Raw genomic sequence first — 23,307 nt, forward strand, 5'->3', positions numbered from 1 at the left:
AAGTATAAAATTAATGATATATCCATTGTTACATCACCTTTTAGTAATAAGACAAAAAAAAAACTCTAGGTAAAAAGGAGAATTTACATCACATATTATATTTGGTTTATAAAAACCAAATCAACGTAACAAAAAAAAAATTAGTGACATTTTTGTAATTAAGAAGAAGTTTTTCTAAGTTTAACTTACACGGCTAAGTATTACCTACTAGAAATATTAACGTGTAAATAAATATTTATAAATAGTTGGATATCAACTAAACAATAAAGTGATATGATAAATTAATAAATTTTATTAAGATAAACTTTAATATTAACGGTTCTTATAATGAGACTGAATATTTTTTATTAAGCCGCTTTAGTCTTCCGTCTTTTCACTCATTCAGTTGCCTTTTTGATAAGTTCGTGAGAGTGGGTATGTGCAAAAACACTTTAACGCTCAAGTCAATGAGGTGTTTATTTTATTAGTCAGTTTAACAGTTATTACCTTTTATCATGAGAGTCTCCCTTTATTTATACTTTTCTATTGAACTTTGTGCTTAGCGAAGAGTAGCACAGGCTCAATAATCCCTTAATCATGCTTTATAATCTTTAATTAAGATTAACTTAATTAATCAACAGATCATCACGACGTAGAACATGCTCGAAAAATCGAGTTTCCATATATATATATATTAGCCGATCTTTCGATTCCGAATAGAACATTATCTTTAACAACAAACTTTAAGTTTAATTCAACCTCATAAATATTATCAAAAAAGTTAATCATTAGATAACTATTAAAAATCACCTCCTCTTTTTCTTGAATATAAACTAATGTACAAATAATATTTGAGGTAATTTAAACTAAAAAAATAGAAAATTTCTATCATTACTTAAGCAAACTCTTTAAGTTTAGAGACCAATATAAACATGATACTTTGGATAATTTTTTTTTTTAAATTATTATTTAAATAATTAGATACTAATTTAAAAATTAATTTATAATTTTTTATTAATAATATAAATTACTTTAAATATAAATTATTTTTTATCTTTAAAATTAGTTTTTATTTAATAATTTATATATATATATATATATATATTTTGAGTATATTATTTGAATTTTTCTAAAATTATTACTAAAATCCATCACTACTGCTATCGGATTAAACACTAATAGGACAATTTAAACAATTAACTGATTAAACATTTTTTTATCTCACGTATATAAGAGATATTGCAAGTATTATTGTGTACGTTAATCGTAGGATTAATACAATTAAACTAAATAGTCATTTTAGAAATTTTAGCATTAGAGTGAATTTTGGTGAAGGATGCTTAAATCTACGTGACTTTGTACGTGACATTGTAAAATGAACAAAATTAAGATAAATAATTTATTTAACTAATTATACATTATTGATGCTATAAGATGACTAAACCCGAGTTCTGAACTGAATTTTCTAACTCTAACATATAACCTATACCAAATTTAAAGTATTTCATTTATTAATTTATAACTATTTCTTAATCAATTTTTCCTTGGGTATTCCCCCTTAAGAAAGAGGCCTTAACAACGAAATGAAAGGGTTTTGAGCAGCTCATTCGCTTACAGAGAACTCAGCTAAAGAAGAAAAGGTAGATATATAAACAATGGCACACCATAAATACTAATGGTAAACTATTACAGGACACGTGCCTTCGTATGAGACTATTATATAATATAAAAACGAATGAATGTAGATTAAGAAAAAGACATTCATGTAAATATTTGAAAGCAATATATGAAGGAAAAAACAGTAGTGGATATAAAGTTCAAATTTAATATTAAATATATTAAAATCCTAAATTAAACAAAAATAATATGACAAATAGCACTCCTTATATAAACAATATGTTAACTCTTTATTTTAATGATAAATTTTGTTAGATAATATTATTTAATTTTGAACAATATTTATAAAGTAACTTGATACTGAAGTGAGGTTAAGTACACTATAGAATTAATCGTTTATTAATCTCTTTTCTTTAATTAAAAGTATTCAAATTAATATATATAAATTAAAAATATTTAATTATGCAACATATATCATATTTATATTAAAATATTTTTAGAAGGGAATCTGATCTGACACTATGATTGCTCTTTCTATAAATCATTATCTTGTGCCAGCCTGCCACATTTGTGACCTGGGAGCTCCATTTTTGTCCAAAATCATACATAAAATTTTAATATTTTTTCCTTTTATTTTCAATTTTTTAATTAAAAAATGCTTAGATCGTCCTATCTCATCTTATCACATAATCATATTTGATTATATGTGATATGAAATTACCACGTGGCAATATGCGAGTAGTTTAATGGCGAAAGAACTTCAAATAAAAACCTAAAAAATTATAGGAATTAAAAGTGAAAATTAATATTTTTTCAACGGTAAAAAAAATAAAAAAATTGTCTAAATTAAAGATGGATAGAAATAGCTTTAAATGCATTTTTTGTACTTGAAAATATATTATACTTTGTTTTCATTTCTTATAATTTCTTTACTTTTGATTTTTGTAATATTTAAAGCTTTTGTTTACCGTTACAAAAGAAGGGGTTATTACAAATATTTTTTAACGTAAATTCGTCACTTAGAAACACTTGATAAACTCGTGAAAGCGTTTTTGCAATAAAAAAAACTAATATAAAAAATATTTGAATAGTATAAAAACCACAAAAGGAATAATTACAAAAAAAAATGAAAAGAAAATTCAGGAAAGAAGTTTTTGTTTCAGCATTTATTATATCTGTCAGTCTTCCATTGGCTCAATGTGTCGGTGCACTGTGTGCAAACAAGTTGCAAGATTCCATTTTTCTAAAGTATTTATATTTAATTTTTCTTATAATTCAAATTGTTCTCTATGAAAATATGAAAATCCTTGAAGCATGGTTCAAGCAAGTATTTATTTTGAATATCTCACTTTAAATATATAAAAATATAAAATATTTATTATCATCTAAACCAAAGAATTCACTCTCATATTTATTTGTTGGTTAAGATTCACAAATTTATTTTCACGGAAAATAAATATCATTAAAAAATTCCATGTACTAATTATTTTCCTAATTATAATCACTTATCATTTCAAACCCGAGTCATACTTAACATAATTCATTAAGATTATATGAAAAATGAAACTTTCATCAATAAATGAAAACGAAAGAGGGAAATGTATGATGAGGGAAAAGGTTAAATGTTTTATTTTTAAAAATTGTAATAGCCTTTCCTATTCTTACACGTGTGATTGAAATTAATCACAAAAAAAGCCATTAAATTCTTGACGTTTCTAATGAACCTTATCATGTAATTCAACAAATGATTAAAAACATTTAAAAAATTGCTAACAATTAAAAACATTGTATTATCATGATAATTTTAAATTTTTCATCATAATTTTAAAATACATTTCATATATGAAAATATTTATTACAAATCTAATTATATAAAAGAAATATTTAATCTATAAAATAGTTTTTTAATTTACTATATTCAGACAATTTCGTAAAAAAAAAACCTTTCGTGCTATTTCTCCATGTTTTGTACGGAATAAGATAATTTCCAAACCTCGATGATAAAACAACGTATAGTGGAGAAAGAGAGTTCCGTTTCCACTAATAAACTGTTAGTTGTAATGTCTTTTTCTTCAAATTATAACACTAGTATTGGACAGGCTATGAAAATATGCACATAAATTTCTTATGACCACTCAATTTTGTTTTTAAATTCTAAACCCAAAACATTAAATATTTCTATAAGCATTTTATTCTAAAAAAATAGTTTAAATAAACTATGCATTAACTCTTCCAAACAGTCATAATAAATTTTCAAAACGTTCACTTTTTTACGTCTTCTCTAGTTCTGTCTAGTGTTTATTCCATTAGCAATCTTTCTATGTATCAAAATCAATAATGGAATTTATGACATATTACTCTTTGTTCCACAGTCGAAAAAGTGAACACATTAGTGATGATAACAGAAATAGCTTCAGAAAACATTGACATCTTTTTTTTAAAATAAAAAAATAACTAAAAATATTTTTTATTTATAGAGAAAATTTACCCGAGTTCAATAAATATATGATCGCATAAAAAGGGTGTAATTAACTCGTAAACCATATCAATTAAAGTAAACTCTATGTCATTTTGGTAAGTTGAGATTGTGTTACCTAGTTGCCTTTGTTTTATTTTTGTTGATTGAGTTATAATTGGGTTTAGATGGGGTTGATGAATTATAAGCTGGATTAATTTAATTAACTAGACATGTAATTAGTGTTTTGGTAATGTTAACAGTTTTTTTATTGTGCTTGAATTAAAGTGATATAGTTGTCAGCATTTTAAACACTTTGTATAGAGTACTTGTCATTTATATTACTATTTAATTGAGTAGGATTGTTGTTTAGTTAATTTTAATATGAATGTCTTGATTTTTAACAAATAGAACTATTTTTTTAATTTTTTTGACTTATTTTAATAACTTATAGCTAAATTCAACTATGTTTTATTGAGTTAGGTCTAAAGACTTAATCAAAATCACTTACATCCGTAGTTAATGTCGCAATGAATTATTCCTCAAGTATCAATAACTTCAATAAATCTTTTTCAAGTAAAGAGTGTTGTTAAGAACTTATACATAATATAGCAATTAGTTAAATTAATTGAAATGTATAAAATCAAAAGGTAACTATTAAATGAGAGGCAGCACTAAAAAATGTGTTTTTCAATCATTCTCAACCAATAGCAGGGAAGACGTTATAAAAATACTTTAGGAAATATGTTATTAACATTTTTCTCTTACCATTTATAAAAGAAATCTTCAATCAAAATACTCTCTTTGGTACTTTCTGTTTTTGGATATTTTATATTTCTATTTATCTTGAATTTTTCAAGTTGAAAATAAATAAAAAATATTTTTTTAACACAATTTTACTTTCTACATTCTTTAAATTAATCTATATGAGAGTGAAAATGAAAAGGGCGAATATATATTTATTGTAAAACGTAAATATAAAAGAATTAAATGAGAAAACTTCATAACTATTTTATGTGAAAAATAAAACTATAATATTTTTAATTGGTATGAAAAAAACTTAAATGATTATTAAAAATAAAAATATTTTATTAACACTTTTGTTTACTAACATATACTTAAGTATGTGGTATTGGGTGGAGTTTTTTTTTAATTCTGATTAGTGTTGTAACAGTGAGAACATATTTTTAACATTTGAGTACGGGTTCGGAAGTAAAAGAGTTTCAAACAAAGAGAGAAAGAAGCAACAATTTCATTGGAGGGAGAGAGTAAAAATCAACGCGAAACACAAACAAATCAATAACATGAGACAACATATCATGGGTGGTCCGATAACGGGTCTGATAGCGGGTGACAGAATAGATACAACAAATACTCGTTAGGATAGACTTTAAATGATTCTGATACCAAATTAAGAAGTGAACTTTAAACCTAACTTAACTCCATAAAACTGACTCATAAGATAAAATTTACATCAACTTATATATAATGAATTGTTCTCATCTCTCTATCGAATCTCCAACAATTCTGAAAACTCAAACAAGAAAAAAAAAATCAATTTAAGCTTAAAAGTTTATTATTTCATAAATTTCAACTGAAGTTACCACGTCAACAAACACAATCTCAAAATGTGTGTTACTTTTGTAGAGAGTGTCAAATATTTAGGGACTAAAAATAAATTGAACAGCAGTAACAATAAGATATGATTGGTGGTTATTAATTAAGAATGATTGAAGTGGTGATAATGTAAAAGTATGGGGTTTGTCTGGAGTTCTATAGCAATGGAGGAAGCAGTTAAAAAAAAAGTGTGATTGAAACAGAAGTGAAGCTTCCATGGGTTGACACGTAATGGGAACAAGATGACGCGTGGTCACAATCACATCACTGATAGCACCTTCACTCTTTTGGTATTAGCGGCACCATCTTCTGCTATATCTTTCGATCTAAATCTGCTCTCCACACACTCCACACTCACTGCATCGTCTTCTTCTTCTGGACCCCTTCCTTCCAAACTCTGCTTCAGATCTACCCATTACACACTTACACACTGCAGAAAGGCACAAGATGAGGAAGTGATGAGGTAGCCCTGAATAGAAAAAATGGGTGGGGGCCGGTTCAATCCAACGCAGATGGGGAAAAGGGTTCCGAAGAGGGTCTGGTTAAGCTTCCAAAATTCAATGGGAGTCCTCGTGGGTGGAAACCATACCTCCTCCAGGTTTTGCACTCGCTAATCTCCTTCTCTCTCTCATCTTTCGGCTTCAACTTTTTCTCTATCAATTCAAATCAATCTCTCTTCATCCAACAACTTTAATGGACACAAAGCCCTTCTTCAACCTCCAAATCCTCAATGCCACAATCCCCAGGCGCGTCCTTCTACGCTCCATACTCCTCGCCTGCGCCATCTCCGTGGTCTCTCTCTACCGCGCGCAATCCCTCTTCGATTTCGCTCCTATCGCCACCTACTTCGATTGCGTTTCCGGTTTCTATGGCGTCACTTTCCGCCCCGCTTCTCAATTGCTCCGAACCCGCTTCTGGGTCCCTTCCAATTGCGAGAAAGACGCCAACTTGACCCTCACCGTGGTCACGGACCTCACCGCTAACCGGTGGCTTCACCCCGGAGCGAAGAGCCTCTGCGTTGGAGAAGGCTCTTTAATGGCCGTCGCGACAATGAAACAGTTAGGTTTCTCCGCCGTAAGCGCCGTCCAAACGCGCAGTTTCGAGCAGAAGGAGGTCCTGTACGAGGATTCTTCCTTCGATTTCGTGTTTTCCAGGGACCTCGACAAGGTTTCTGTGCCTGCTCTGTTGGTTCTCGAGGTTGAGCGTGTTCTTAAGCCTGGAGGGATTGGTGCCCTTATTGTAGGTACCTCTGGTTCGCATCCCAATGATTTAATAAGGGCAGCCACCCCTGTTTCCTCTTTGTTAAGGTCTTCCAATGTGGTGCATGTTGATTATGTGAATGAGCTTAACCTTGTTGTTTTCAAGAAAAGATTTGAAAATACTACTTCGTTTTACCAACATAGTTTACCCGCTGATTGTCCCAGTCTCACCTTCACCAAACCCCTCGTAGAGTTGATGGAGCCTCTCGTGAGTGAAAAACAAAAATCACCAGCTCCTGAGTTTCAGAAGAACATTCCCTATTTGCCTAAGTTTGTGGATGTTTCCACTAGGAAGAGGTTGGTGTATATTGATATTGGGGTGGGGGAGCTTCTTAATGCCAATGTTAGTGATTGGTTCCTGCCATCGTACCCTATTGATCAGAAAGATTTCAATGTGTACTTTGTTCACTACAACACTTCCATTATGTTGTCCTATGTGAAGCGACCTGGTATTACCTTTGTTTATCACCCTGGCTTGGCTGGTATTGGGAAGGGCACATCTAAGCTTGGAACGGATGATAATGATGATGACCTGGATTCTTTCCTTGGGGAGGAGGAGTTTGATTTCCTTGCCTGGTTCAGAGAAACTGTGCAATATGCTGATTTTGTGGTCCTCAAGATGAATGCAGGAAATGTTGAACTCAAGTTCCTCTCGGATATATTTGAGAATGGAGCTATATGCTTTGTTGATGAGTTGTTTCTCAAGTGTCCCGAGAGGGGAGGTGATGATAAAAGTGTAACCAGCAAGGAAAGTTGTATGGATATTTACAAGGGTCTCAGAAGCAATGGTGTCTATGTCCATCAATGGTGGGGAGACTAAGTTGCATTGAATATCTTTCATGATTATTACAGTGTGTGAGAGAAACTTTGTGTTGTTGCAAGTTTCTCTACGTTTCATGTGTTTGGACTATAGTCCAATTGTGTCTATCGTTGTTGTTGTCTGTGAAAGTATGAAGGATGCTATGAACATCCAAGTGCTTTTATGGTTGGGCGCTTAATGCTAAATAAACAACCACTGTCGTTCTCGTTTGCTAATAAAACTGTGATGATTTCGTGTTGTTCTGTGAGTTTTCACTTTTATTGGTTTTGGGTTATAATGGCAAGTGGTAATTGGTTGGATCCTTACAAGAAACAAGCTGAAGGCACAATAAATTCCATAAGGAAGGAATCATTTCATTAGATCGGATCATGGAGCATGCCATACTTCATTCATGTTGCCATACCGATTAAAATAATACAAAATCAATAACTCTCAGATTCACTGTATTTGAAATCATTGCTATATGTTCCTAAAAACATAAAATATGTTATCATCTTCAATGTCGTCTAGTGATTTTTTTTAATGCTGTAAAGACATTTTTTTGAACTTCGGAAAATTTTCACTGAATACTAAATATGCGATATGTCACTAACAGTAACACTTTGGAACACTCTTACTTAATTGGTTCAAAAATTTCAACTCGGTCATGTCTAATTCCAACCAATTCGAGTATTGAATTTAAGTTTTGTAAATTTACCTTATAAGACATTTTCCAATATAAGTTACTCCATGAACAAAGTATATGACATTAATGAGATTCTTAATTAAGAACTGTGTTACATAAAATTATGGGTATTAACAATATTTCAATATCGACCATTACTAACAATTAGTTCAGACCTCATTTAATCACTTCTCTCATTTAATCCTTTTGTTGCAGATGCAAATGTCAAATTTAGAAATTTCAAGCTATTTCTTTTCTTTTATTTATATTTAATCTGTTTGTTACTTTTTTATCCTATAAAAACCAAGACACACTTGGAAAGATACTCCAAAATGAAAGAAAGTACATCTTGAGTTTTAGGGTGTGTTTGGATTAGAGGGTGAGGGGGAGTGGAAAGTTGAGGGTGAGTGGGAGTGGAAGTGTGAGGAAAGTGTGAAGAAAGTTAAGGTTGTTTGGATTGGGGTATGTTAGAGTGGATGTGTGAAGAAAATTTATTGGAAATTGTGAATGGTGTGATAGTTGTGAGAGTATTTTAATATATTTTGAATAGTAAAATTTGTAAGATTACAATTTTACCCTTTATATAAAAAAAGAATAAATAATGATTAATCCTATTTCATATTTTAGTTAATTATAATTTTAAATTAAAGTATAATTATATTATTTAACATTTTATTAATTAAGAATTATTTTTTATTTAAGTTAATTTATTTACATAATTTTAATATTATAAATGATTTTATAAATTATGTTATGTTATATATATACAAATATAATTAAAAACAATATGATTACGTAAATAAGTAGCATGAAAAGTAGCATAAAACCTTAACAATAACAATGTCAACGTCAAAAATAACAAACAAAATTCATCAATGTTTAACATGAAACTTAGAAATAAAAATAACAATGACAATAACATAATAATAACACACTCAATGGCCTTGATGACGTCGAATGTCAGTCAGAGTAACCTCCATTTTGTCCATTCGGGTATTCATCTTTTCCATGCCGGACAAAATTTGATTTAACAATTCCCTTTGAGTGGGGTTTTCCTCCTCGGGTTGACCACCTTCATCATCTTGTGGTGGCAATTCATCCTCTTCATCTTCTTCTTCGTTTGCATGTTGTGGTCTACCAAGTTGTCATATGCCATTGACCTGGAATATATTTAATTTTGTCATACTTTTTTTGCCAAAGTAATGATTCCAGCCTAACATTGTTGCTTGTTCATTGGACAAGTCAAAGCCATACACCTGCAAAATCCTCGTTATCAAATTTGCATATGGGAGAGACATCTTGTTATCCCGACATTTGATGATCTGTTGCATTATGTAATGAGGCCAATTAATGCGTACGTTATTCTTGATTAACCACATCATGAAAATATCTTCATTCAGCAGTTGTGCATAGTTGCTTCCTCGAGGGCACAAGATATGCACCGTAATGCAACAGTCGGTCATTCATCTTCAGACTACCGACATTTTTCAGATTTTCACCTTGAACATCTTCACGAATCATGGTGGATAGTGCTAGTGCTCGATCAAAATTCACTTCCTCAGGGATCGTCCCGGGGTTAACTTAAGACCGTCATACTGTAGATGAGCAATGGTCATCCAATCCACTTCTTTGATGTGTATCATTTTTCCACAAATCTCAATGGCAAGGTGACCAGCAGGTGTGAATTTTGCATTTGTATAAAAAACCCTTACCAAATCCTCATAATATGGAAGATTAATTCCGAGGAAAGGTTGTAAACCTTGCCAATTGAGAAGATTTTGGAATTCAAATCCTGGACCAGCAAAAAATGGAGTATTCATCACTTTTGGTGGTAATACTGTTCTTGCGTGAAAATTCTTTTCAAAAACCACCATTTGACGCCTGGTACTGAAGTATCTTGAATAATCAAGAACTTCTGGAATCCTCGTTGGTGGAGGAGGAACGTCAACATCTTCTGCTGGAGATTTACCCTTACGGGTTCTGTTACGTTTGTGGGATGATGATGCCATCTATAATGAAAACCTATCAAAATATTTTTAAAATTTATAATTCCATTCTGTCAAAATATATTTTTTTAAATCTGTTTAATAAACAATTCATTTTGAAATAAATAATTACTTTCTACATTTATAATTAAAATATCAATTATTTGGATTCTGTAAACTTATTTATCTTTGTAATAATTTATTATCAATCCTAAAATAAACTTTTTCTAACTTTTTAAATTACTATAACATTTTTTTTAACATTTAATTCTAACACCAATAATTTATGTAAAATACAAATTAAAAAAAAATAACTCAAAATGATATTTCTACTTTAAACTTTTACTGTTATTTTTAATTAATACAACATTTTGATAATGTTTTTTATTATAACATTACTAAATTATGTTTAATCTACAAAAATAAAAACCCTATCAAAATATTTTTAAAATTTTTAATTCCATTCTGTCAAAATAAATTTTTTTAAATCTGTTTAATAAACAATTCATTTTGAAATAAATAATTACTTTCTACATTTATAATTAAAATATCAATTATTTGGATTCTGTAAACTTATTTATCTTTATAATAATTTATTATCAATCCTAAAATAAACTTTTTCTGACTTTTTAAATTACTATAACATTTGTTTTAACATTTAATTCTAACACCAATAATTTATGTGAAATACAAATTAAAAAAAAATAACTCAAAATGATATTTCTACTTTAATTTTTACTATTATTTTTAATTAATACAACATTTTTATAATGTTTTTTATTATAACATTAATAAATTATGTTTAATCTACAAAAATGAAAACCCTATCAAAATATTTTTAAAATTTTTAATTCCATTCTCTCAAAATAATTTTTTTAAAATCTGTTTAATAAACAATTCATTTTGAAATAAATAATTACTTTCTACATTTATAATTAAAATATCAATTAAAAATAGCACTTATAAAATATCAATTACTTTTTAAAAAACCTACAAATTAAAAATTTCTATTTCCACTTGTAAAAATAATCATTTTAAATACATTTATATTCAGAAACAAATTATATTACAAAACCATAATAATCCAATCATAAATATAAAACAGAAATAAAAAAATTAACTTTACATAAAAAAAAATTAAAAACCTGAAGATAAGCAACAATAGCACAAGGATAACTTTGGATGAAGAACAGTGCCTGAAAATCACATAAAAAAAAATTAAGAAACATAGAATTCAGAAAAATATAGAACATAATCGATTATGCTCTCAGTTATACAGAAAGGATAATCGATTATCCAGGCATAATCGATTATCTTCGTAGGCAAAAATAAAGCATAATCGATTATGGCACACAATAATCGATTATGGCCATTTTTCAACACTTCACATAATCGATTATGCCTGTAAATTTTTACAGATAATCGATTATGTTCTTTGAAAAATCGATTATCTGCCTCATAATCGATTATCTTACTGGTTCAAATTGAGGCATAATCGATTATGCACCATTGCAGAGAAAAAGCTCTAACCTCAGAACGAACCCAGATGAACCAGATTAATTCAGATGAATCACAACAACAACCCCAGGACGTGAGATGAACAAGGTATCCTAACAGAAACGAAGATGGCTTATAGGAATCTCTCCAACCACACCACAATGCACACTCTATGGCTCGTATCTTCGGTTTTCTGTGAATGGAGGAAGGAATTCATGCTCTTATATAGCCAGCTTCACGCCCACCTACCTCACCCACTACATTCACTCTCCTTTCACAGATTCAGAGAGAGTCAAACGATTCCTGAGCCAAGTCAGGAATCCCATGGCTTCATGTGGTATGCATGCAGAGGGCGCAGGGGCACTGTTTCTCTTCATTCCAGCAAAAGCAAGGGCAACGTTGTAACTTGCTAGTGATGACTTGGCACTCCCACTCTACAGTGCAACTTTCTCTTCATCTTTGCGCAGATCAACATTTCACTCAAATTGGTCTTTCCTTCCACACTCGCCCGCTAGCATGCATGGATCCAAACGGGGTGCTGTTGTGACTTCCGTCGTCGCCAACAGTGGCACCCCTGGATCCAAACGAAGCCTTAGAGTGTGTTAAAAAGGTTTGGACCTCATCCACTTTATACATTTCAATTTTGAAACTATATTTAGGAATTTCTTCCTCCAACCCATGGTTTCTTCCTACAACTGGACAGGTGCAGTGGAATTTGCAACGTTCCTATTTTTACCCATTTTTCTTACAAAAAAATAAAAAAAACTAATTATCATATAAATATATATAATTATCTAATAATTGTATCTTAAAAAATTATCTCTCTTCATAAAGATTTTAATATATATACAAAAGTATTAGAAACAAAACATTCAAAACTGATGAACTCTATCACCTGCAACCTCATTTGCTTCCGTGTAAATTAACACGATCATCACAGAGAAAACAAACACAAAACAAAGTACAAAGTAAACTAGCTATATTTAAAACTTCAAATATAAGACGTTAAATATCAACATAAAACTATCAATGTTTACACATTTCACAAATTCATCAAGTGTCTATCACATCCATCATCCACATTAATCATGTTAGATTTCTACTGACTCACAAACTCGGACACTTAACTCTACTCTTGAAAGACTCGTGTATTGAAATTAACATCCAGAGACCTGCACATGTCATACTACTCATTATGAATTCACACAACCATGTGCATAATCATCGATATCTTAATGTCTCATCATCTCACATGACAGGGTAAATTCATTTTATATGCTTTGATCAGTTCTTTCAAACTTCAGACTCAACCAAATGAACCTCTTTCGACTCTCACTAAGTGAATAACTTCATCTATATGATTCCATTATACCAATAGAGTCAGGATCGTCACATTCACATGACACTCGCAAATCAATACACTCTAATAACAATCTCAACACGATATTTTCTTTCCTGAAAATACTATGTCTTGATAACACTTTCATCTCATTACACACATCATTTAATACATCAATGCACCATTCAATCACATAATATTTTAAACTTTTCTAAACAATTCAACTATATCTAAAAATTCACTTAAACACATAACTAAGTTCCTTTAATCATATTTTAAATAAAGTTTAAAATTTCCACTTAAAACAGTAGACAGTAAGAAACTAGGCTTGGGCGAAAATTTTTAATGTGAGCGAAAATAGACCAGCGTGCACCCATGATTTTTTTGGCTTGAACGGAAAATTTTAGTGTGAGCAAAATCAAACTGTGTGCACCCATATTTTTTGGCTTGAGCGAAAACATTTTTGTTTGAACGAAAATGGACAAACGACACTCCAGACTTTCCTCATTTTTGCTTGAACAAAAATCCATTTAGTTTGAGAAAATATGGACCAGAAAATACCTCAGAAATTATCCCATTTTCGCTTGAACAAGATCCCATCTTGTTTGAGCGAAAATGGACCCCAGAGCACGTAATATTTTTATTCAAATTTTTATTTTATCAAATATACTAAACCAAAGTAACAAATTTCCTGCCTGAGTTGGACAATTACTCCAAATCAAAATCAAACAACCAATACCCAACCACATTATCCTTTAAGTTATTCATCAAACTATTTAAATACATTCATTTACTTATTCAAATCAAATAAATATAATTTTATAACATCTGTCATATATCAAATTTCACATTCAAATCTCAATCAACTTCTAATATACTTAAAGCAAATAATCTTGCAAGAAAGTTTGAGACTGATGACCACGTCACCCCCACATCCAGATCTTTTAGCCTACAGTTCTATTGAAAATTAAGACTAGATATTTTCACTAAGAGTTCCAAATCTACCAAAAGTTCAAGAATAGCTTAACCTGCACCACAAAAGTCTGATAAAAACTCCAACTATATCACTAGGACCCTGAACTAACAGATATTAAACTTGAAGTTAAAAGAGTCACATGCCTTTTGATTAAGCCTAACTCAGAGACAAACCTAACAAGTTCAAAATTTGACTAAAAGAGAAGAGCAAAAATGAACTTACTCTATTAAAATTTTTGATCTGTTAGTCTTGTAGCATTCACTGTCAGGAGTCTAATGGCGGACTCTGATCATCAAACTGATGAGCGAGGAAGTCAAAATCTTAAAGAGAAGGGAGAGGAAAGGAAAAAGAAAACTTTTAGATAGATGGTATTTCTTTTAAAATAAAACAGATGAATAATTGAATTTTCTATTTATATGTTATTTTTATTTTAATATTAAAATATTTATGTGTCATTTAAAATATACCATTTCTATTTTAAGGTTATTTTCTAAATCCTTAGAGAATTTCAATTTTAACCTTAATAAAAATAAGTAAATAAATCACTAACATCCCTTTTTTCCTCTTCTTCATCTTTGCTACCTCCATCTTATTCCACTAAATGTTAATGGCTAAAGAAGTACTCTTAACCTTCTACTGGTTCCATTACAACCACAACTCCTTAACAAAAAAAGAATTTTTCAATTTTTCTCTTTTTATTATGAAAATAATTAACAACCTTATTAACAATATACATATCCTAATAAGAGAGAGTGTTTATCACGAGAAAGAAGAAGAGCATTTATTGGTAACGTTTATGTGACAGGACCCAACGTCTAATGCAAGTGTTTAACGCGAATGTTTAACACAGTAAAGATGATCGTCTAGTGGAGAGAGATCACTTGATAGTCACCAAGTGTCTAGGACCTCTCGTGAAAGATTTTGAAGAACACCTACACTAAGAAGACACACAACAAAGAAAGGAATGCGAGAGAGAACATATTTAAATAGGAAAACTAGATATGTAACACATCCATGAACAAAAATGGAACAACAACATCAACACCAACACTCATTAGCCACGAAGTATAATATATTGTATGATGTAAAAAAAAAAGATGATATGTTTTATAAATTGAGAATGCAACCTCATTATTAGTACCTTCAGCGATTTACTTAAGATAAAGACAAAACTTAAATTTTATTGAGTTTCTAACCAACACTAGTTTATCCATTTATTTGATAAACACAGTTAATTCAAATAAATCATTCATGGCAATCGAAATTAGAAAAAATAGAAATTGGTATGCATCTATGGTAGCTCAATTCATGAGATAGAAAAAGAAAACCTAAACAACAAATTCTATTTTGAATTTAAAAATACCTTTTGGATTTTAATGTCATGCATTCCATATAATCTAAAAGATAATTATTTTACAAAATATTTTCTAAATTCTACGATTCAGAGTGTATCATGATAGATAATACCATTGATAAGATTATTTTAAATTCAAAATTAATTTCTTGATTGAACAATATAAAATGTGTTTATATGTAAACGTATTAGACATATTCCTAGATTCAAAAAACTTTTCGAATTGTTAAATTGAAAATCCAAAATTATATTCTCAGATTTTGTAATCCAAAATTCTTTGAATTCCACAATTTAGAATTGAAAGAAAAACATGAATTTAAAAGGTATTTTTAGGGTTTACAGAATTATGGGGGGCGTGCATCAAGAAATTCTCACTATATTTTCGTAGCATCCAACACCTCTATTGAAAGGTGAATTAATGAAAAGCCCTACATCCAGAAAAAGTATTCAGTATTTTATATGACAATTATGTTTGGAATTATAGATGAAGGATAAAATAACTATTTATTAAATGAAATATAAAATCTAGAATACAGAGTGGTTGTCAATCAACACTTGTTAAAAAATATTTCCTTCAAATTTTACTCTTCCAAATCTGATTTAAACTAACCTATGAATTTTACCGAACTAAATTTTGTAAAAGAGAAAACATACATTTAAGATGTTATTATTCATACAACAACTTATATAATGTTTTAGAAAATATTATATATATATATATATTTTTTATATTACACTATTTATTACATCTCAAATTTATTTTCTTTTCTCTGTTTCTCTTACTTAATTCCGTATTTTATTATATATTTTAAAATAGTTTATTATGAGTTATTGTATGCATAATATTTCTAAAATATAAAACATGAATGGAACTTTCTATGGTGTTGGTTCCATCCAACTGTTTTAATGCAATAATATTACTTCAATAAATTTCTAGATTATTCGTCAACTCATCCCAATATTTAGCTGGGCTTTCGTTTTGATAACAAAAATAATTTATAAACACATTGTCAGATGTAATTGTAAAAAATGGTTAAACTAGTTTTAATATATTAAATATTAATGAGAAAATTTAAAGAATACGTGTATTCCGTCTGTTCAATTGATTATAGAACATATAAAGGTGAGTATCCTATTAGGTTAAAATTAAAAATTTGACTTTAAACTTTCTTTGTTGATTTTTCATTTGAATACTGTTAACTAACAAACATGAGAGATTAACTATTACTTGTCATGTAAAGTTGTAAACAAAATAACAACTGAACATATCCTCAACATGTTAATTTCGTAAAGTATTTCTATTATAAAAAACCAACCTAAAAGACAAATTTTATTTCAAGTACTAATTTTAAATTTTAAAAAAATAGAAACCTAAGTGCACCTCAAAACCCCAAAAGACCATTCAACCAAATAGAAACAAGTTGCAGGCACAGATATGAGCACTCCCACCACACAAGTAGAAAACAAAGGAGAAACACTACATCTCTCTGGTGCCACGCAGTATGGTTAGTAGTAGCCAATTCCCCTTTCTAAACCTAGGTTTATATACTCTTCCTACCCTTTTAGTTCCTTTAACCGTGAGATGCCAAACATACCTACTTCAGCCGTATACTATGTAGGATTGGAAACTTCTGCATATTACAATGGCAACATATATATTTAATCATATAGAATGTGGCATTTAGAAGCCCAGAAAAACAAGCTCATTGGAGGCATTGTCTTGTACAAGTTATGAGTAATGCCAGCTTGTTGTTCACGTTGAATCACAAGTATATATAAAATTCCATTTTCCTTTGTTTTTCTGATTATAGGAAAATAGGGTGAAACCATGAAAATAAGAGAGGGAGTGAAGTTAAAGTATAACAGTTGGGCTGTACAGGAAGTGTGAGGAGTTAACAACGTATCTTCTTCACTCCTCAGCCCCCTACCTTTATCTCCAAAAGCCTCTCAACTGGTTGTCTGCAAATTGGGCATCTATTTGTCTGGAACCTCAAAACCTTCGCACATCCACTACACATACACTGAAAATAGAAAACGAATTCAGCCTACGTATTCAAGGTCTCAAGTAACAAATAATTAGTTTTTAACAGTTAAATTAGGTTAATGATCACGAGTTTGCAAAGGGCCCAAGACTGAAAAGTGACAGACTAACAAATTAAGTGCTGAAAAGGTAGGAAAAGATTTGAAAAGAAGATGTAAGCTAAGATTGGTTATGATATTGATAATTACCATCATAATTGTTCTATCAACGAATCAGAGAAAAATTCATTCAGAAAGGGAAGTGTAAATACCATATGGCGACAGGGATGAACAATTGTATCTCGAGGCTCCGACAAGCAGATGACACATTCTTTTCCTTGGTCACTCTCATCCACGTCAGCTTCTGTTGAATTTCCAATGCCATATATCTCCTGCAGCTCATACCTCATTCCATTCACCCACAAGATCTGCTTAATAACTTTCAGTCGGAACTCTCCTTTCTCCTTCTCAAACACTGCTTGGGTAATCTGTGAGTTTGTGCTGTTACCAGATGTTGGAGTTCTATCTGACTCATCATGATTACTAGGGGATGCGTCTGCCTTTACTGCTAGCGGGTATACATCCATGTCACCCACTTTAAGTAACTCGGACTCCTCAAAAACAGAAAAATCAATACCAGTTCCAGATGGCTGCCTAAACTTCTGGCCAAGACCTTGCTCAAAATTCACAGTCACTGGAGCAGGACTGTTTTCCTTCATTGGTGTTAGGATGCAGTCTTCACCTTCTTTTGCAAAGAAATAAATGGTGACGCTGTTAAACAGATAAAAAGAAACACAACCTTTAGAACAAGTACATGAATAATTATAGTACAAAATATTCACATACATAACCATCGATGACAACTGCCCCCCTTTCCCCCTGCCTCAGTCACAAATGCACATTAGCCTTTACAAGCACTAAATATCAAACATGTAGCTAAATCTGTGCCCATTAGCTCCACAATGCTCCATATATGAATCAGAGTAGTGACATTTTCACGAGTTTAAAATTTCTAATGCGACGTTAATAAGTATTAAGAAGCATATACGAAACATGCATTAAATTAATCACTCAGATACCTTAGAGAAAAAATAGGTACTGTTTCTTTTATAGCTTGAATTATAGGTCACCAATTTCTAGCTACTACTGCCATAACTTGGAAATTGCAATAAATGGAAGTAGCAGCACAGTCTTCCATTATCTATCCCCCAAAATTCAAAAAGTAGAACTCCAATTTAGATATAAGAGTGGAAAAGGAAAGAAAAGCATAATTAAAGATTACGTTAGCATTGTAAACCAACCCTAACAGCACAAAAACCTAAACAGTCAAACTATTATGGAGCTACCACCCTCTTTGATATGGCTCTATTCCATTATTGAACAAAAGCTAAAATTAAAATGAAACAAATAATCAACTCCAACCCTGGTTTGACAGCAATAACAGCTTACAGATATAGAAGGAACCATGATAGTTGAATCTGGATCTAAAGTGTGAATTGAAAAGCCCATTTTCTGAATTGCAAATTGGAAAGTATCGTGAATAGTAAGATTCATGATCAATCACAATAATTTAGTGTGAGCACACACATATATAAGACATAAAAGCACAAAATGATCAATAACTAAAAAACACAACTCTAGGATAATTTTAACATAAAGAAACATGTGAGAGATGAAAATATAAACATTATATGAACACACACTAGCATTTTGAAGTCAAATAGCTAACAAAGTGTCATAGAAGCTTAAAAGCAAACGCTGTTGTAGCATAATAACATCCACAAGGCAAAAGAAAGTGGCTGCCTGCTACACAAATTCACTAATTCAGCACACAATAGTTGCTGCTGCAAAAATCATGGGAAGAAAACCATAAAAATGTGAAGGAAGACTGAGAGAAGACAAAGCCATTCATCAGCCACTCATGTTTGGCAGTGACAAAGGAAAGAAGAGCTGGACAGTAAATGTGAAGGAAACCATAAAGCTTGAACGAATAATGAGAGATGCTAAAATCCTGGAAACCCGCAAGTGGGCCTAACAGGAGGTAAAAGTGCAGTGCATCCTCTCTCATTTCTGCTAATTATTTTTGAGGGGGGATGTCTTCTGAAGGGTTTTACACAGTCAGTCACAGATGACCCAATCAGGTTTTGGGGACATGACCAACTTAGCTGACAAACTCATGATTCATGTGATTATGGAGCAATACAAGCAATTTGCTTACAAGTCAAACCAAAAATCGATTCAACCTTCAATTTTATAATAATCAAATTATTCGATTTGCAATACAAATCATACTATACTTACTACCATGGATAATATACCTTCATTTAATCATGAATATTACGTGTAAGACTTTTTCTTTAAGCTAGTAGGATTGGACTAGTGGTAAAAGGTTTGGGTAATTTGAATGAAAGTCAAGTCTCATCGCTACCATTGTAACAGGATTTTCTACAAGTTAATTAATGCTACCCTTCTAATGATGGTTAAAAGAACTTGATAAATTATCATCTATTCAGAAAAGTAGTTGCCATTTTGCCAATCATGGTAGTCAGTTTGAAAGCAAAGGTTATTTTTGCCTGAACATTAGCTTATCAATAATGTTATTCCTCCTATTATCACTCTGGCAATCTGTAGCAGCAAGAGATTTCGAAATGTTCAAATTGATTCTCCATATCATCAAAGTAAATTGAGCACACGCTTGGTTTCGTGTTAAATTATCCATAATAACATTAAAATACTAGCTAACGTGATTTAAGGCACATTTTCACATTAATAGTTTCACGTTGAATAATTGATCCATGGTAAAAATTGATTTAGTTGAAGGACACTGCGTAGCAGTTATGTTGGATAAAAAAATTGCTACCGAGTTTTACTACCTACTCGTAGAATAAAAACATCCAAACATAAATCACATCACTTCAAAATCAATTTTAACCAAAATCTACTTTGTAAAATAAATTTCATTCAGAACCAATTTTGCCAACACACATCCAAACACACACTGAACCCTTGAAAGGCACAATTACCTAAAAACGAGATAGCCATTACAAAACTATATCTACTCCTTCGGGGGAAAAACCCAGTTATCTAAAGCATCAACTTATTTAATGCAGTTAGCTTGAAAAATGCAGTTACCCCTGCATCATATGTATGTATGTTTTACACCTTATAACACTAACTAGAGCAATGCCCGTTATGCTAACCAGACTGGTAATCATAGGATCGCATGTTGGTAAGGTAACAGAAAATAGTTGCCATAACATAAGAGCTCAAATGAACAAGCCTAAACAATACAAAAGATAAGACAAGCAAGCAAGTACCATTCGAATAATCCCCCGAGAAAGCATCATTCCTATGAAAAAAACCCTGGCGTGAGCATAACTCAAGTTATATCAAATAGCAATTAAAAAAAACCCTGGTTGAAGTTGGTTTGATATTCTTTTGAGCTTTTGATTGCTTGTGTATAATAGAACCCTGCTTAACTGCTCACGCAAAAGTGAATGCTACTTGCTACTATTGTTGAATTCTTTGATGAATAACTAGAAGTAATTAGTAATCAAATCGCACCCTCAACAAGCAAATAACAGCATTCCAAAACCCCTACACCAGACAACCTCGCCTTCATGCAAGATAAACCGCACGGAGATAGCTTATCACAGAGAACTCAGATCCCCAATTTGAATCAAACAACCCCTTAATTTCACAATTCCAATGATAACAATCACAAAACTAATATTAACACAAGAAAACATACCTCCCAGAAACGGTGGCATCGAAGGAAAACGAGATAAGGAAGTGGGAAGAATTTCCCTCATCGGGTTCAAGCCTAAGAGTCTCTTTCCTGATATTGACATCGTTCCTTATGGTAACGGCCTTCTGGTGCTCAACAAAAGGTGCGGGGTTAGGCATCATGGGCCCACAAGGGTAACGCCCTGGAATCCACGCCGGGTTCATGTGCAGAGGATGTTGATGTTGATGTTGTTGATGAGGATGTTGATGCTGTTGATGTTGTTGATGATGATGCTGATGAGGCATGGGAGGCCCCGGAGGGTAGTAACCGGGGTAATGGTACTGCGGGTAATGCAGGGGTGGGTTCGGATAAGGTGCAGCACCATGGTACACGAATGGATTCGCGGCGATCTCAGGCTGCGGCGTCACCGGCGGAGGAGGCGGCGGGTGACTCCGCCTTGACGCTCCACTGTGCCGGCGACGGGGGTTGGCGCCGCCGCTTGAGATGTTGCCCATGAACGTGAGGGTAAAAGGAAACAAAAGCCCTAATTTTGGGTTTGTGGTTGGATTGTCCGTGCACCCCCGGAGGTGGAGGTGGTGGTGGTTTAGCTTTGCGCTCTTTGCTTCCTTAATAAAACTAAAAAAAGTTGTATTAATTATTAATTAAATCATTAATTAATTGATATAAAAAAATTGGAAGGGTGAGGCGAAAAGTTAAAAGGGTAAGAATAATAAAAGCGTGGAGCATTCACGCATTGATTTTGAAGATATGAAAGAAAAGAATAGAAATTAAAAAAAAAAGAAAAAAAAGTGAAAGATATTAGATGGCGCGCATTATGGAATGTCTAAATCTCTCTCTCTTTTCTTTGAGATATATTTTCTGACAGAGAGAATTTTTATTGGCACATTAATAGGAGTTGTAAAATTCAGACACACAAAAAGGTTCAACGACGACGTATTCATTATTATTTTTTCTCCTCATTTCACTGTAGCTGTCCATATCCTTTTACTTTTACAAGATTATAGCATCTTTGGCAGGTGGAATAAACGTCACTACGCAATTTCAACATGTCTCCTTGTTATATTCTTGATAAGACCTATAACGTTTGTGACAACATATCATTAGAACCATGTTAAGGGATTTTAAATTGGTCAAAGAGGTTAATATCACCTTGGTAGGTTGGTCCAATGCATTATAGTTCCTAGTTTGAAACACAAGGAAAGTATTATATAGAAGATAACATATTTGGAATGTAGAACTTTCTTGACCTTATAGGTCTTCTTTCTTAAGGTGCCTTTCAATTCACTCATTATCTTATAACAATCTTTTAATTATTCTTTTATTTGTTTAAGAATTTTGTTGTTATTATTATCACTATTATTGGATTTGGATTTTTTTTTACATAAAATATTTTGGACGAATAAATTAGAGTTAGATTGACTAAAGTTTAAAATGATAACTCTCAAATTAATAGAACATGTATAATGACTCTCAAATTAATAAGAGTTTTACAGATTTAATCAGACTTTCTAACAAAATTGTTATTGTTGTCCTCCTAATAAAAAATTTATATTTTTCAAACTTTACTTTTCAACTCATATTAGAGATTTCTAATTTCAAGGGTGTGATGAAAATGTTCTTTACGAGTGTGGATAATATTTAATTATTTTTTTAAAATTATGAGGATTTAGAACGAAAGAAAACGTGAAAAGCCACGGGAAAAGAGGAAGACAAACACGTCAAGCTTAAAATGTTAAAGAACAAAAATGTACTTGAACTTTCTACATAGAAATAAAAAAATGCAAAAAAAAAGTTATATAATAGATTATGTTTTCAAAATAATTTAATTATATCAATTATTTACGATGATTTAAAAACTATAATCAGTTAAAATTTTGATATATAACTGATTTATATTTTTTTCTTTATTACTATTTTCAGACTTGTTTTACTTAATTTAAATAATTTCACTTACTATTTTCTTACTTCCTATTTTTTA

General features: G+C 31.2%; 2 protein-coding genes across 2 annotated transcripts; one reads left to right on the forward strand and one right to left on the reverse strand.

The window, feature by feature from the left end:
• The first annotated feature begins 5,804 nt into the window (after positions 1-5,804).
• Positions 5,805-7,985, forward strand: LOC137814447 (uncharacterized). The gene has a single exon (XM_068617205.2). The coding sequence runs from the start codon at positions 6,362-6,364 to the stop codon at positions 7,745-7,747; it is 1,386 nt and encodes a 461-aa protein (XP_068473306.1). The 5' UTR covers positions 5,805-6,361; the 3' UTR covers positions 7,748-7,985.
• A 9,213-nt stretch (positions 7,986-17,198) lies between these two features.
• On the reverse strand, positions 17,199-22,241 carry LOC137814450 (putative E3 ubiquitin-protein ligase LOG2). Its single transcript, XM_068617208.1, has 3 exons — positions 21,333-22,241; positions 17,854-18,352; positions 17,199-17,583 (listed from the first exon to the last, which is right to left on the reverse strand). Exons 1-3 carry the CDS (start codon positions 21,821-21,823, stop codon positions 17,479-17,481), a joined length of 1,095 nt encoding a protein of 364 aa, XP_068473309.1. The 5' UTR covers positions 21,824-22,241; the 3' UTR covers positions 17,199-17,478.
• Positions 22,242-23,307: the final 1,066 nt, after the last annotated feature.

This window comes from Phaseolus vulgaris, chromosome 1 (assembly GCF_051622355.1).
Source record: "Phaseolus vulgaris cultivar YP4 chromosome 1, ASM5162235v1, whole genome shotgun sequence".
Classification (NCBI taxonomy): Eukaryota; Viridiplantae; Streptophyta; class Magnoliopsida; order Fabales; family Fabaceae; genus Phaseolus; species Phaseolus vulgaris.